Raw genomic sequence first — 17,949 nt, 5'->3', positions numbered from 1 at the left:
TTGACGCTTATTTTTCCTGCAGGATATTATCTAAATCATTTCTTCAAGATGAATCCTTTAAACCAAGTATTCAGGCGCCCCAATATTAAGTTGTATTCCAACAACCTATTGCTTCATTATTGGAAGGGTGTCAGACATACAGTACCTGCATTATTGCTCGATCTGGCACTCAGGTTGACAGGTCAGAAACCGTGGTAAGAAGAATAGCAGTAAATACACTATGTGTTGGTAAGGTGGTGGAAGCTTGCTGGAGAGACAAAAAGTCGCTAGCATGAGCTTTACCTTTAGAATTACTAACCTAATTAATCACAATCACAATCAGGATGCCAGGACATTTCTTAGGAATTGGGGATATTTGGGGAGGCAACTAGATCTCATTTTATTGGGCCATTGTTCCTCCAGAATCCCATAATATAGGAAATGTCCAACATCAAGGTTGTCATTGTTATTATAAGCTGAAATAGAGCCCTTCTCCTCTTCCCCTTTAAAAACCTAAGGGTGAGTTTGTATAGGGGATTAAGGGTAAAAGGTTTTCCTTTAAGTGGATGGTGCAGTTTTATATGAAAATATTGGATGCTTCTAGACAACTAATTCCTTGAAATATCTCAGCAGCCCATTCAGCTTATAATATGGTAATTACAGTTAATGACTAATTTTTCAAGTTGGGAATGATATAGTTAAAAAAAATTAATAACAAATGGAAAACATTCTGTTTTCTTATAGTTGTTTTAGCCTTTCTTCATTTTTTATTGGTGTCCCACAAATTTAAAGCCCCCCTTCTGTCTTTACCACATAATTACAGTGAAATGTACTATGAAAATATTTATTTTGTTTAACTACATTGGCATTACAGTGGAGCCTTTGATTGGAGAGTTCAGGATTTGAGTATTTATGTATAAAGAAGATGCTGATCCCAGTACTTCCATCAACTGCTCAAAAATAAAAGTGAGGTATCTGCCAGTTATAGTGTATCAGGATCTGAGTTACTTGTAGGGATTTTTGTGGATTTGGTTGTACATGATGCCCCTAACCCTATGTGTTAAATATTGAAATATGTGATATTGTTGATTTGAACAGCTTTAGAATTGGTAAAGAAATATTTAATGGAGAAAAAGATACAAAATATATCAAAATTATTTTAAAGGTTTTCTGGACTGATCTGCAAAATGTAGTATTTGTCATTCATGGCATTTTTTCCTGGCTAGAAAGCAGACTTAAATTTATAAATGATGACAGTGCATGTTTTCTTGATATTAATAAGGTTGTTACATTTTAGGGCAGAAAAGTAAAAAACTGGGTCAAGAAAGTAAAACAGGTTAAATAAATCACAGTGTCTTACACAGAGAAAGGACGTTTAATAAACTTAAAAAATGAGTGAATAGCCAAAGTTCACAAATGTTTCAGAGTAGATGTTGCTGCATAACAAATCATCTCAAGCTTAGTGGCTTAAAATAGCAACAGTTATTTTATTATTTCTTTCAATTTATTATTTCTGTCCAGGTCAGGAATTCAGGAAGGGCTTGGCTGGGAAGTTCTAGCTTGGTGTCTTTTATGTAGTTGTGATCAGATGGGATCTGGAGCTAAAAGGATAGGGGAGTGGTGGTGGACACCTGACCTGGTATCACCGTCTCTTCATGTAATCTAAAGATCTCTCCATATAGTTTGTTTGCATGTAGTGTGGCAGCTTTAAGGGAATGGACTGTTTTCATAGTGGCTGAAGGCATCACGGGGAATTATTTCAGCAAGCAAGGCAGAAGCTATATTGCCTTTTTTGCCTAGTTATGGAAGTCATATAGCATCACTTCTACTTCATCTTTTAGTCACAAGCCTGCCCAGATTCAAGGAAAGGGAATGTAGACCCTGCTCTCTCTAGAGAATGGTTGACGTCCTGTCATAAATGAGCAAGTGAGATAGAAGATATTGTTGCAGCCATTTTTGGAAAGTGCAGACTGCTATACTCAGCCCTCTGGCCACAACAATTCCTTTCACATGGAAAATAAACTCACTTCTTTTTTCCAAGACTTCTGTGGCATCAGCTTAAGGTATAGGATTTTGTCATCTAAGTCTGGTCCAGCTGTAGATGAGGCTCTTTAGAAGTATAGTTCTTTGAGTATTAATCTGAAAACCTGTGAATTTTAGAGACAAGTAATCTGTTGTCTATATACCCAACATACAATCAGTGGTGAGGTAAGTGTAGGATAATGACTTTAGACAATCTTGTTCAAAAAAAAAAAAAAAAAAAAAGGAAGATAAACTAGTCACTAGTCTGTAACAATTCTGAAATCCAGCCAGGTACACATTGATGGTTCCTTGATTTACAGCTCAGTTTACTCTCTGGAAGTTCTCCAAAGCTCTTGGTTCTGTTTTCTGAGCTCTTGGCTCTGCCTTTTGGGGTCTTTGGCTCTACCCTCTGAGTCATCCTTCCTTTTCCATAAGAAATTGCCTATATTTGCAAGTGAGTAGCTTTCTTAGCTTGCTTCCTGCCCAAAAAAGTTTGAGTCCAGAGCAGAGGTTGGCAAGCTATTTCAATAAAGGGCCACAAAAAATATTTTAGGCTTTGTTGGCCTTATGGTTTCTGTTACAACTACTCAGCTGTCATGGTGTGAAAGCAACTATAGACAGTAAGTAAATAAATGGGCATGACTATGATCCAATAAAATTTATCTTTTGAAAATAGGTGGTGGGATGGATTTAGCCCACAGGCCCTGGTCCAGAGGCCTCTTTTCATTTCATACCGTCTCTGTTTCTTTAAATGCAAACTGACATTCCTTTAAAAATTGTATGGGTTTCCTATCTATCCATTTTAAAACAATTCTCCATTAGATCAAAGACATACCCACAGATCTCTCTGATGCATTCCCTTCTCTTATCTTGAGTCTCCTATGAGGTTACTGAGAGACAACACTTAGGATTCAGATTCTGTGTCATAAACAATAGGGTTTCTATGAAACATGTGCTTAAGATCGGAAAAGAGCCTTTTGTCTGTCTAAAAGGTTCTATGAGGCATTACCTTAGATCTTTCTGAAGTCTTAACAAAGGATCTTACAGCCCTCCCTGGATTTGGATATATGCTTACAAATCATTTCTTAATTAAAGCATTCTTGGCTGGCATTTTACATTTCCTCCAAATTCCACTCAAACTAAATAGTTCAGTTTTTAAGATTGTCTTACTACTCTCTCATTTTGCTAAGTGAAGCCAGGCAGCATCTTCGTCACTGCCTGGAAATGTTATTGGCTAGATCATCAAGTTTATTAGGCACAGTTTTTTAACTTCCATATTACCACAGGTGACAGTTTTAGTAAATTTTCAGTCAAAAGAAAGATTTTTCAGCTTCCAACAGTATTTTCCTTGCTTTCCTTTAAGCCTTCCTCAAGAACATTCTCAAAGCCCTTTAGGCTTCCATGAACATTCTTTTTGTGGTTCTTTTGGTTTCTCTAACATTCTCAAGGCCCTTCTAGATTCTACCACCTGATCCTGAGGTCAGTACATGTTTTCGGTTTTTATTATAGTGATATTCCCCCTCCCCCAGTATTAAGATCAGTTATTGTAATCTGTGTTGCATAATAAATCACCTCAAATTTAGTTGCTTAAAGGGACAGTTGTTTTATTTATGTCTCACAGTTTCTGTGGTCAGAAATTCTAGAAAGGCTTGGCTGGGTGCTTCTGGCTTGAGGTCTTTCAGGTGGTTGGAGATAGACGGGGACTAGAGCAGGAACACCATGGAGGGAGGGTTAAAGTGAAGGAAGGATACAGAGAAACTGGGGTGGCTGGGTGTCTTTCTCCAGGTAGTCACAGACACTCTCCATGTAATTGCTCCGCATGGAGTAATTTGGGCTTTGTCAAAGCATGCCAGCCTCAGGGAGTTGGACAGCATGCATGGTGACTGAAGGCTTCAAGGGTGAGTATTCCAGTGAGCAAGACAGAAAGTTCCATCATCTTTTCTGACCTAGGCTCAGAAATCAAGTAGTCACTTCCACCTTCTTTTGTTGGTTTTAGATAGCTTTCACCTCTTTATGGGAAGACATTGTAGATGAGCATGTAGGATGGAAGATATTGTAGCCATCTTTGAAAATTAAAATCTGTTACAAATAGAAACATCAAGTAAGGAATCTCCTTACCTCAGGTTTGTCCTACCTGGGGTTTTCTAAGTATCAAACAGGAATGATCCTTGACCTCTGGGCACTTACAGTGTAAAAGCAAGAGGAGACATAAGGTTTTTTATTTAGACAATCTTATAAATGATAGGTACAGAGTTTTAAAACTTAACTTATTTAATTTGTTTAGCTCTTTACTGAGCCAGGCACTGGGCATTTATACCATATATCAGGGGCCTTAATATAAAAACTCACTGTATTTCTTAATATATTTATAAAAAGTACAACTCAGAAAAACATAATATGGATTCCTGATTAATGGTCATTGGGGACTAGGATGCATGATATTACATGTAGAAGCAGTATAAATTATTCACTCTAGCACTTGAAATATTGTAGACATTTCCTCTCTGTTTAAAACAACATCTTTAAAAAAAAAATGGCTCCACTGTCCTGTTTTTTGACTATTTAGTTTAACTCTCTCTAGCTTAACTTCTTTGATTTAGATATTTTTCATCTGTGTGGTTCTCCACTGTGGATGATTTTGCTCCCCAGGGGACATTTGACAATATTTGGAGACATATGTTGGTTATCACAACTAGGGAGGGTTCCAAGCATCTTACCTGTGTAGGACAGCCCCCACAACAAAGAATTATCTGGCCCAAAATGTCTGTATTCCAAAATTGAGAAACCGTGGACTAGAAAATCATTCAGATCTTGCCCCACTGTAGAGGATTGTGATTGAATCTATTTTGAAGATCGCCATAATAAAGAATAATTAAATACTCAGAACATGCATGGTACTGTAGTCCCAAGTGTCTGCTCTTACGGCGTGCTTGATCATAGAGTATGGCACAAAATTTGAAGTTTCTTCTTATCCCTCATAGTATTCAGTGCAGTACTTTTGTTCCCTGATAAATATTTTTATAAATTTTACACATATATTTAGCTTTTAAGTCTCCCCCACACTCAATTTTTTATTGTAATTATTTTTGAGTAACTGAATCAGTGATTGATTTTAGGATAATTCTGTCACTTGAATGAATCTGAAGATAAGACTAGATGAGACCTGTCAGTCAAAAAGGAGTTAGGAAGGGAAGCTTTTTAAAATAAAATATATGTTGTAAAAGCACATTGACCGTATGTGTGTGTGTATGATTGATGTATACTATACTATACTGTCTGTGGTAGAATATATGGATTTAGTTACAAATCTGTTATATCTTTTTATTTTTAGAAGAAAATTATTCTGATTTCTCCCTTTCCAAAAGTGGCATGTCTTATTTTCCCAAGTACTTTCTATATGAATGATTACAGTTCATAATAAAGGCCTGTCCAAATACATCTTTTGAAGCTCAATAATTCTTTTTATTTTTAATGGGGGTTTTATTTTAGAATTCCTTTATTGCATGAACTACTGTTTTTCTTTACATAGTCCGCATTGCCTCATTTTTCTCTGTATCTGGGTGCAGGGTTTCTTTCCTAAATGTGTTGAATGTGTCACTGGAATTGCTTTGCTGGTGTTCCCATTATTATGATTTTTCCTTCCATTTCTAATGTTCCTACCTAATTTGGGGAGTTGCTAAATTAAATGTAATGCCAATCCTTGTTGTGGGAATAATGAATTCTTTTTAATCATTTCTGTACAAATTACTTTTTTGTTTATCAGAATTTGGGTTTTTTTTGGTGTATATTTTGTTTCAAAAAGTTCTACCCTTTCCCTACTTAAAATAGGTAATTATTACATTGTATAGATGTTATCACTTGGGTTAGTGTTATGATATCAATGACGTTCAATGAGCTGTGATAAATAAAATGACAAATTTAAAGATTAAGGCCCCCGTCCTTTAAAAAGAAACAGGAAAGTTTCAAATTCCCTTATTTCTATAAGGATAGATATTGGCAGGTATGGGGTAATGAATATTTGAATATCTCTTTCAGAAAGTTTTCAGCATGAGTCATTGATTTCACAGCACATCCATATGATCAAGAGTGGCGCCAATCAGTGTTAAAGAGAAAATTGTTGTTTTTAGAGTTGACTAAATGGCAAATGAATATTTCTGTATACTTTGTTTCAGTGATGCTAAAGAGTTGAGATTATAATATAACACAATATGTTAGGAATTCACAGAATAGTTTAGTAAATGCAGCTAATCTAAAATGTTAAGGAACAGCAACAACAAAATAGGAATAGTAATTGAATTTATTTGCCTAGTAGTAGTCTCTGTAGGAAATTTGACCCTAAAGTATTGAATTTCCTTTGAGAATTAATTTTATATATCAGCAGAATTCTATTGAGTCAGTTTTAAATTCATTAGCTGCTGCTTCACTATTTTTAAATTTCCCTTTGGATTTATAAAAGATTATTCCAAGATACAGAAATATTCTTATTCTTTGCTGTTTTGGTACACTTACTGAATTATGCATTATAATTTTAATGTTAATGTCTATGTTGGGGAAAACTGGTACCACGGGTGGTGGTAGGAATTTTTCTAATCTATGCAAAATAAGAATCTGTCAATTCTTCTTATAATACAGGATGATGAAGACAATAACTCGTCTTCACAAAGCTATGGTGTTCCTTGAATATTTCACAAGTAATTCTTGGGTTTGGAATACTGATAATGTCAATATGTTAATGAATCAATTAAACCCTGAAGATAAAAAGGCAAGTATTTTCTGTTTTATATTATAAAATAAATGGCATACTAATTAGAGAACCATTATCAACCTGAGAAATAATTGAATGTTTTCCGTAACTGTTATGCAACAAGAAAATCAATAATCTATATAGTCTGTTCATTAAAGCTTCAATCATAAATATTGGTTATTTAAAATTGCTTTATCTTAGGATTTGCAGTACAAGTATTTGAGAGTGGCAAGAGTATTTTCAGGTTTGACTGAAATGTTGATTCTCTTTTTCCTTGTAATATTGGGTTCAAAGAGAACTTTGATTTCTTTATGCATTTGCCCCCAAATATTTTGGTTTTTTTTCTGATTTTTAAGAAAAACCTCTAAAAATTTTCATATGTTTTACTTTCTGTAATTCCATATTTATCCCTTTGCCAGTTTGGAACTTAAACTTTGTGTTCTTTTTGAGATTACCTTAGATATTTTAACATGCATACCAAGCAAAGTCTAAAGTTAAGCAAATTCCATTGCCTCTTTCTTAAAGATATTTAGGATGTTAAAGTGTTTTGTCTATGAGTTACTACCCCTACTAGCTTATATGGTTGTCCATTACTTTAGTTTTTATTTAAACCCTATAATTAAAAGTTATTATTTTGTTTGTTCAGTTTTTATTTATATTTACCTACATATTTACCAGTGTATTTGTTCACCATTCCTTCTTGCATCTCAGATCTTCTCTTTAGGATCACTTTCTTTCTGCCTGAAATATTTACTATGGTTTAGTAGAAGGTCTATTAGTAATGAACTCTCAACTTTTGATGATCTGGTATGTCGTCTTTATTCCACCCTTGTTTTTGTAATGTGACTTCAGTGCATTAAAAATAACTTGCTTTTTGTATTCTGTCTTACATTGTTGCTATTGAAAAGTCAGTCTAATTTGCTGTTTTAGGTGATCTATTATTCCTGGCTCCTTTTCAGTTTATCTCTTATGATTGGTGTTTTGTAATTCACTATGAATGTGTCTGGGTGTAATTTATCCTGCTTGGGTTTGCCTTCAAGTTCTATGGGCTAGTCTAACAGCTTTGAATAAACCACTGAATTGAATTTAGGGTTTCAGATATCTTTTCAGTTTTAGAAATTCTATTTAATTTTCATCAGTCATCAAGTTTTTTGAAAACCTTCTCTAGAATTTTATTTTTTGGAACATTTGACAGTATTTTAAATTTGTTTCTGATAATTCAAGTTTCTAAAGACTTTGCAGCATTTGATTCTGCTGTGTGTTATGTTAGGTATTCATGGCACCTTGTTTTTTGTGTTTTTGTTTGTTTGTTTTACTATGAGTTCATGTTCCTTGAAATTTCTTGAGGATTTTTTTGAGGCCTAGATTGAAATTGTATTTACCAATTAGGATTTGCCTTTGCTTCTGCCAATAGTCTAGTGGTATTAAAAGCCAGGACCACTTTAATATATCTGATTAGGTTTTGAGCATAAGTCAGATGAATGCAAACCTTAATTAATAGACTAGGGCTGGGTCATAATTATAGTTTTTAAAAAAGATTTTTCCCATGCTCCTAGTCCTAGCTTTCTTCCTCTTCCCACTTCTCTTTTTTTAAAATTTTAATGTTTCATTTAACCCAATATGTCCAGAATATTATCGTTTTTAAAGCATGAAATAAAAATTTTAGAAATTTTTTAGAGGAAATTTTACATTCTATTTCATACTGAGTCTTAGAAATCCGGTGTGCATTTTATACTAGATAACACATCTCAATTTGGAGTAGCCACATTTCAAGAGGAATAAGTGGCTACTAAATTGGACAACACAGATATAGTCCATTCTATTGATTCTCCATGAACAAATCATCTGATGGGGCTGTTTCTTTGCCCACTTCCATTGGGTGGGTTTGCTTATTTTTCACCCTTGCTTTGATAGGTATAGCCTTTTGGTGTCTTTTGATTTTGCAGGAGTATTATTTAAGAATTTTTAACTTCTGGGGCCCTAGGTGAGTCTTGCTCATTGCCTTCAGCCTTCTAAGCAGAAGTTTAGGTCACCAGGGTCATGCCGATACTCTCAGGTTAAAAGATTTGTGGCTTCTTCTGCTGATTCCTTCCTTCCTTTTTTTTCCCCCTCACAATGAACAGCACACTGTTTAATGAATTATTAGAAAGTGAGCACCCAGGTGAAGAAATAGAACATTACCCCAGAAGTACCCCCTCATGCCAACTCTTAATCACTCCCTCTTCTCTCCTCCCCAAAGGTAATAGCTGTCTTTAATTCTAACAGTAAATTGGTTTTTACACATTTTTTGCATTTATACAAATGGCATCGTACAACATTTTTGTCTGATTTCTTCCATTTAATATTATGTTCATTGTATTATCCATGCTATGAATAGCTGAATCATTGACTTTCATTTGTTAATATAGTCCTTTATATGAAGATACAGTTTGACAGTTCTACTGTTGATAGATATTTGAATTATTTCCAGTTTTTGACTATTAGGAATAATTCTCCTGTGAACATTCTTCATGCCCAAAGATGCTTTCCTCTGTTTTCTTCTAGTAGTTTTATAGTTTTGATTCTTTTATTTAGGTATTTTATCCACTTTAAGTTAATTTTTGTATATGGTATGAGGTAAGAGTCCACCTTCATCTTTTGCATATGGCTATCCAGTTTTCCCAGTACTATTTGTTAAAGAAACTATTTTTACACCATTCAGTGGATCTGGCACCCTTGTCAAAAATCAGTTCGCCATAGATGTGAGTGTTTATTTCTGAACTCTCAGCTTGATTCCATTGGTTTGTTACGCCAGTACCATGCTGTTTTGATTACTGTAGCTTTGTAATAAGTTTTAAAATTGGGAAGTGTGAGTCCACCGACTACATTCAGCCTTTTCAAGATGGCTTTGGCTATTTCATTCCCTTATCCTTCCATATAAATCTGATGATTGGCTTTTCCATTTCTGCAAAGAAGGCTGTTGGAATTTTGATTGGGACCGTGTTGAATCTGTAAATTGCTTTAGTAGAATTAGACATCTTAGCAATATTTAATCTTCCAACTTGTGAACATGAAATGTCCTTTCATTTATTTAGGTCTTCTTTTATTTCTTTCAGCAATGTTTTGTAGTTGTCTGTGTATAAAACCTTGGTTAAATTTATTCCTAGATATTTGGTTCTTTGATTGCTGTTGTAAATGGAACTGTTTCTTGATTTCTTTTTCAAATTGTTCATTACTAGTGTACAGAAAAACTGCTTTTGCATGTTAATCTTATACTCTGCTACTTTGCTGAATTCATTTATTAGCTCTAGTAGCTTTGTTGGTTTGTTTTTTTTTTTTTTTTTTTTGGATTTTGTGTATATAGGATCATGTCATCTGCAAATAGGGATAGTTTTACTTTTTTCTTCCCAATTTGGGTGCTTTTTGTTTCTTTTTCTTGCCTAATTGCTGTAGCTGCAACTTATGGTACAATGTTGACTAATAGTGGTAACTAACAGTGGGCATGCTTATCTTGTTTCTGATCTTAGAGGGAAAGCTTTCATCAGTCTTTCACCACTGATTATGATGTTAGCTGTGGATTTTTCGTATATGCCCTTATTCATGTTGAGGAAGTTCCTTCTATTCCTAGTTTTCTAAGTGGGTTGATCAAGAAGGGGTGCTGAATTTTGCCTTTCCTTCATTGATTAAGATGGTCATATGAGTTTTTTTCCTTTGTTTAATCTGGTGTTTTTACATTGATTGACTTTTTTTAAGCTGAACCACCCTTTCCAACCTGGGATTAATCCCACTAGATCATGGTATATAATTCCTTGAATGTGCTCTTGTATTTGGTTTCCTAGTATTTTCGTGAAGATTTTTGCATTTTGGAACTGTAATTTTCTCTCTTTTGATATCTTTATTTGGCTTTGGTGTTATGGTGATATTAGCTTCTTAAAATGAGTTATGACATGTTTTCCTTTTTCTTTAATTTTTTAGCAGTATTGTTGTTAATTCTTCTGGAATATTTGGTGAAGACTTCTGGTCCTGGGCTTTTCTTTGTTGGGAGGTTTTTAATCACTGAATCTGTCTACTTGTTATTTGTCTGTTGAGATCTTCTGTTTCTTCTTAATGTAGGTAGGTTGTGTGTTTTTAGGTATTTGTCCATTTCATCTAGGTATTCTGACTTGTAGTTGTCCATAGTATCCTGTTATAATCCATTTTATTTCTCTGAGTTCAGTGGTGATGTTCCTCCTTTCACTTCCAATTTTATTCATGTCTTCCAATAACTAACTTTTGGTTTTATTGATTGTCTCTACTGTTTTTATTCTCCATTTCATTGACCACTGCTCTAATCTTTGTTACTTCCTTCCTTCTGCTCACTTTTGTTTCAGTTTGCTCTTCTTTTTCTAGATCCTCCTGTTGTGAAGTTAGATCTCTGATTTTAAGTCTTTTTTTTTACATTTTTTATTTTGAAGTAATTTCAAAATTATAGGAGAGTTGCAAAAATCATACAAACCCCATACAGAGAATTACAACATACCCCTACTCCCCAGATCCACCAATTTTAATATTTTGCTTCTTTTGATGTATCATTCTTTTAATCATCTGTCGGTCTATCCATCTATGTATCTATTTTCTGAACATTTGAGAGCAGGCTGTATACATCATACTCCTTGAACACAAAATATTTCCATATATATTTCCTATGAACAAGGATATTCATTTATGTAATCACCTCAAGTACAGTAATGACATTAAAAAATTTAACATTGTTATAAAGCTTACATTCTATATTCCACTTTTTTCTTATGGCCCAATAATATCCTTTTGAACTGTTTCTCCTATATTCTTAGATTCCATCCAGTATCATATATTGCATGTAATTTTCATTATCTCTTTAGTTTCTTCTTCTTTTTTTGCTTAATTGTAGAAACGTGTACAACATAAATCTTCCCATCCCAACCCCTCCCAAGCATACCCTTCAGTGGAATTAATCCCATTCACAATGTCGGAGTACTCTCACCAACCTCCATTACTATTAACTTTCCCTTTTCCCCAAACAGAAACCCTACACTCATTTTACATTAATTCCCCATTTCTTCTGCCTCCTACCCATAGCACAACCTGTGGTCTACTTTCTGTATTTATGAGTTTTCATAATCTCTGATATTTTCTTTGTGGTTACCATGAGGCTTAAATTTAACATCTTAAATCTATAACTGTGTCGTTTGCTTTGATGCCAAGTTAGCAACCTTAACAGCAATACACAAACTATGTTCTTATATCTGTCTATCCCCCAACCCCATTTGTGTATTTCTTATTAAGAATTATGTAGTTATACTTTATCAGCCCCAAAACATTGATTTATCATTACATAAATTAAAAATACAATATTATTGGTATCTATATTTACCCCAAGTCCAAGTCAGTGTCTTTACGAGAGATCTTTATTTTTCATGTGACTTTTGCCAATTATGCAGTGACCTTTCCCTTCAACCTGCAGAACTCCTTTTACCTTTTCTTGTAGGGCTTGGTGGTCTGGTGGTATCAGAGTCCCTTAACTTTTGTTTATTTGAGAGTGTCTTAATTCCTCCCTCATTTTTGAAAGACAGTTTTGCTGGATGAAGAGTTCTTTTTTGGATGGTTTCTTGGAGTATATACCCAAAGCACAAGCAACAAAAGAAAAAATAGATAAATGGGACCACATCAAAATTAAAATTTTGTACCTCAAAGAACTCTATCATGAAAATGAAAAAACAGCCTATTCAATGGGAGAAAATATTTTGAAACCGCATATCTGATCATGGTTTAATATCCAGAATATATAAAGAACTCTTCAACAATAGTAAAACAAACCTAATTAAATAATGGGCAAAAGACTTGAGTAGACATTTCTCCAAAGAAGATATACAAATGCCTAAAAAGCACATGAGAAGATGCTCAATATCATTAGCTATTAGGGAAATGCAAATTAGAAACACAATGTGATACCATTTCACATTCACTAGTATGGCTACTGTTAGAAAACAAAATTAACAAGCATTGGAGAGGATGTAGAGAAATAGGAATATTCGTTCATTGTTGGTGGGAATGTAAAATGGTGCAGCCATTGTGGAAGACAGTTTGGCAGTTCCTCAGAAAGCTAAGCATAGAATTGCCGTATGATCTGAGTCTCACTACTAGGTATATACCCCAAAAAATTGAAAGCTGGGACTCATACAGATATTTTTACATTGATGTTCATAACACCATTATTCACAATTGCTAAAAGATGGAAGCAACCCAAGTATCCATCAACCAATGAACGTAGAAACAAAATGTGCTATTATACTACAATGGAATATTATTCAGCATTTAAAAGGAATGAAATTCTGATACATGCGACAACATGGATTAACCTTGAAGACATCATGTTGAATTAAATAAGCTGGACACAAAAGGACAAATTTGTATATGATCTCACTGATAAGAAATTATTACAATAAGCCAACTCATAGTGTCAGAATGTAGAATATAGTTACCAGGGACTGGGTTAGTGTAGGGAATGGGGAGTTAATGCTTAAATTGTACCAAGTTTCTGTTTTGGTTTGATTGTAGTTTTGGTAATGGATGGTGGTGTTGGTATCTGTGAATATAAATAACAGCACCAAATTATATACGTGAATGTGGTTAAAAGGGGAAATTTTAGGTTGTATATGTGTTGTTAGAATAAAAATGTTTTGAAAAAGGACTATAAAACACAGTAAATGATGGATTATATTTAATAGTACAACTATAAAAATGTTCCTTCATGAATTATAACATATACTACCCTAATGCAAGGTATTAATAATGTGATATATGGGAACTCTGTATTTTATTGCATATTTCTGTAAACCTACAACTTCTGTAACAAATATGTTTTAAAAGAATTCTTTGCTGCCAATATTTTGCTTTCAGCAATTTAAATGTGTCTTCCCACGCACTTCTTGCTTCCGTGGCTTTCAGTGAGAAATAGGAATTTAACTTACTGAAGCTTCCTTGTATGGAACACATTATTTTCTCTCTTGTGGCTTTCAGAATTCTCTCTTTATCTTTTGTTTTCAACCATTTGATTATAACATGGCTCAGTGTTGTTCTATTTGGGAAGTTTATCCAGTTTGGAGTTCATTGAGCATCTTGGGTATGTAAAGTCACTGAGAAGTTTTCAGCAATTTTTTCTTTGAACAGTGTTCTTTCTGCACCTTTTCTCTATTTTTTCTCCTTCTGGGACTCCCACAATGAGCATATTTGTATGCTCGATCGTGTCCCACAGGTTCCTCAAACTCTGCTTGCTTTTCTTCATTCTTTCTTCTTTCTGGATAATTTGAATTGTCTTCTCTTCAAGGATAATTTGAATTGTCTTCTCTTCAAGGTCACTGATTCTTTCTTCTACCAGTCCAGTCTACTGTTTAACTCCTCTAGGGAATTAGTAATTTCTGTTACTATTGCTTCAGCTCTGGTTCCTTTTCATAATTTCCATTTCTGTATTGATATTCTACATATGTTTATCATTTTCCTGATTTCCTTTAGTTTTTTTTTGTGCAAGTTTTCCTTTAGCTCTTTGAGCATATTTAGAATTATTTTTAGAAGTCTTTGTCTGAATCTCCCAGGTCTGATCCCCCTGATTGATGGTTTCTAATGCTTTCATCTTAATGTTTCCTGAGTCATCCCTTCTTTTTTCTTGTATGTTTTGTAATCTTTTATTGAAACCTGTACATTTTGATATTTTAATGTGTTATTGCTAGCATTTAGACTTAAGACTGTATCCAGTTAGCATTCTGACAGAGCTTTACTTGACGGTCAGGAGGTAACAAAAAAAAAAAAAGAAAAAAGAAAGCACCTTTTCCTTTCTTTGAATTTTGACTTGTGTGAATGCTCTCCTTCAGGACCTATCCATACAGTCACTTTGGAGAATAGATCCAGGCCATAGTGTAGGAGCCTCCCTGATCTTTTCTGTGCATGTCTCGTCTTGGGCATGTGACCTGAAGATTACCTCTTTTACCTGTATACGATATCCCCTCTTCCCAGGGAAATGGTTTCCTCACTGTCCTGGGCGCTGCACTGAACCTCCTATAGCCAGCAATCCCTTTCCCCAGGCAGCACAACTTGACTGCTCTACCCCAACATTCTATAGGAGAGCTCAGTGAGCTGCCTTCTATATGCAGGGCTAGTTCTGGGACAGCACGTCCTTCAGGCCACCATCAGACAAATGGGGCCAGAGATGCATGCTCCCAGTATTTGCATGAGGTTTACTCTGCTCCTTCTGGAACCAGGACCAGGGACATGCACTTGCTATGTGGGACATCTCCATGCCAAGCCGATGACAGATGGGGGGAGGATCAACCAATATGTCACAAAGTTCTTCTGCTTTAAGTGGCTGTTTTATTGATTCAGTGTTCACCCTGTTACTGCAGTCCTTTGTTTCTGGAGCTGTTAGAAAAGATGTATCTGCCAGTTCTTGCTGGTAGTTCAAAGTTTCCATGAGAGAATAGAACCCTGAAGCATCTCATTTTGCCTTCTTTGTCAGGGCCTTTTTTCTCTTTTTTTTTTTTTTAATGTAAGCAGTTCAGTCCATAAATTTCCCTGTCAACACTGCTTTTGCTACATCCCATATGTTTTGTATGTTGTGTGTTTATTTTCATTTGTCTCAAGATATGTCCTAATTTTCTTTGTTATTTCTTCTTTGACCCACTGGTTGTTTTAAGAGTGAATTGTTTAATTTCCACATATTTGTGAATTTTCCAGTTCCTTCTCTGTTACTGATTTCTGGCTTTATTGCATTGTAGTCAGAGAAGATACACTGGATGATTCAATATTTTTGAATTTATTGAGACTTGTTTGTGACGTAACATATGGTCTGTCTTGGAGAATGATCCATGTGCACTAGAGAAAAATGTATTCTCCAGCTTTTGTGTGAAGTGTTCTGTATATGTCTCTTAGGTCTAGTTAGCTTATAGTATCGTTCAAGTCTTTATCCATTGGTGAAAGTGGTGCATTGAAGTCTTCTACTATAAATGTAGAGCTCCCTATTTCTCCCAATTTGTCAATATTTACTTCATATAATTTGGTCCTGTGCCAGTAGGTGCATCTGTACAATTGTCCTGTCATCTTGTTGAATTGAACCCTTATCAGTATATAGTAACCTTTGCCCTCATAACAAATTTTGACTTAAAGTCTGTTCTATCTGTTTTTAGTATAGCTAACCCAGCTCTTTTTTGGTTACTATTCTCATGGTATTTTTTTTTTTTCTCCATCCTTCCACTTTCATTTTACTTGTGATTTACAAAAGGTGAGTCGTTTGTAAGTGGCATATAGTTGAGTCATGCTTTTTTATCCATTCTGCCAATCTGTCCCTTTTGACTGGAGGGTGTAATCCGTTTTCATTTAAATCCGTTTACATTAAAGTAACTACTGATCCTGCAGGATTTTCTTCTGACATTTTCCCATGTGATCTTTGTAAGTCTTATACCTTTTTTGTTCCTCAATTATTCCATTAATGCCTGCTTTCACATTTACTTGACTTTTTTTGTATTGTACATTTTGAGTCCCTTTGTATTTTTTTCTCTGAATATTTTCCGTATATTTGTGGTTACATGGGGCTTATTTTAACATATTAAATATATAACAAGCATATGTGATTTGATACCAACTTCAGCTGTATACATATATGCTGTTCCTGTATCATTTTGTCCCTCTACCTTTTGGTTTATTTTAGCTTTATATATTGTGTGTCCAAACCATAGATTTGTCATTGCTTTTCATGCATTTGCCTTTTAGAAACTGTAAGAAGTAAAAAGTGGAGTTACATACTAAAAAACTGCAACAGTACTGGCATTTATAATTACCCATATAGTTACTTTTATTGTAGGCCTTTGTTTCTTTCTGCCACTTCATTCCACTGTCTAATCTCCTTTACTTTCAATGTGAATGACTCCCTTTAGCATTGCTTTAAGGGCAAGTCTAGTGTTGGCAAACTGTCTTAGCTTTTGTTTATCTGGGAATGTCTTAATTCCCCCCCCCCCACCATTTTTGAAACACAGTCTCCTGGGATATAAAATTTTTGGTTGGTTTTCAGCACTTTAAATATTGTCTCACTGCCTTCTTGTCTCTATGGTTTCTGATGATAAATTGGTGCTTAATGTTTTTGAGACTCCCTTGACATAATATATTGCTTTTCTCTTGCCACTTTCAGAACTCTCCTTGGCCTTGGCTTCTGACACTGTTACTACTATGTGTCTGGGTGTGGTTCTCTTTGAGTTTATCCTGTTTGGATTTCCTTGGGCTTCTTGAATGTACATATTCATGTCTTTCTTCAAATTTGGGTTGTTTTCTGCCATTATTTCTTTGAATATTCTTTTTGCCCCTTTCTCTTTTCTTCTCTGTGACTCCTATATAATGCATATTTGGTACACTTGATGGTGTCCCTCAGGTCTCATAGGCTCTGTTCACCTTTTTTCATTCTTTTTTCTTTCTGCTCCACAGCCTGACTCCATTCAGTTGACTTGTCTTAAGGTTCCCTGATTCCTTCTACACGAAACCCTCTGCTGTTGAAACCCTCTTTTTAGTTATTGTGGTCTTCAACCCTAGTAATTTCTGTTTAGTTCCTTTTTAAAATTTGTCTTTTTATTGAGCTTCTCAAACTGTTCATTTACTGGTTTTCCTTTGTGTTCCTTTGTGTTTCCTTTATTTCCTTGAGTCTTTGTATCCAGTTTGTATCCGGTTTGAGCTTGTATCCAGTTTGTATCCAGTTTGAGCTTCTCAAACTGTTCATTTACTGGTTTTCCTTTGTGTTCCTTTGTGTTTCCTTTATTTCCTTGAGTCTTTGTATCCAGTATATCCCAAGTCTGATTTTCTTTGTTGATGGCTTCTAAATTTTTATCTTATTGCTTTGTGATACATATTCTTTTACTTTGTCTTGAAATCATTTGTTTTACACTATACTTTTAATATTTTAAAGTGTTAACTGTGGGATTTGGTCCCTGAGCTGTATGTTCCTTAAGTTTATATAGAGCTAGTGATACCACAGCGATTTCCTTGAGTGCCAGGAGGAAACAAAAACAAACAAATCTAAGCAGAAAAGATACCCTTCATAGTCTTTACAAATTGGCTTTGCATTGCCTTGTGCTTTCTTCAGAGCTTAGCCTTTGTATTGAGACTATCAGCCTCAGGTGAATGCAGAGTGCAGGGCCCTCTCTGTCTTTTCTAAACCTGCATTTGTTCTGGAC

The 17,949-nt window shown here is 34.8% G+C and overlaps 1 protein-coding gene across 5 annotated transcripts in view; it reads left to right on the top strand.

Annotated features, from left to right (window-relative positions):
* Positions 1-17,949, top strand: part of FAR1 (fatty acyl-CoA reductase 1) — a 108,826-nt gene that overhangs the window by 84,798 nt on the left and 6,079 nt on the right. For 3 of the 5 annotated variants that reach the window (XM_037839890.1, XM_037839886.1, XM_037839888.1), the window contains one exon: positions 6,634-6,763. In XM_037839890.1, the coding sequence (XP_037695818.1) occupies positions 6,634-6,763 (130 nt within the window). Of the gene's footprint in view, positions 1-22; positions 195-6,633; positions 6,764-17,949 lie in introns of all 5 variants that reach the window. The other 2 variants (XM_037839887.1, XM_037839889.1) reach the window with 1 other exon arrangement.

The sequence above is a fragment of the Choloepus didactylus genome, chromosome 6 (genome assembly GCF_015220235.1).
Source record: "Choloepus didactylus isolate mChoDid1 chromosome 6, mChoDid1.pri, whole genome shotgun sequence".
Lineage (NCBI taxonomy): Eukaryota > Metazoa > Chordata > Mammalia > Pilosa > Megalonychidae > Choloepus > Choloepus didactylus.
The sequence above is the reverse complement of the archived record's forward strand: the minus strand, read 5'-3'. Positions and strand labels throughout refer to the sequence as shown.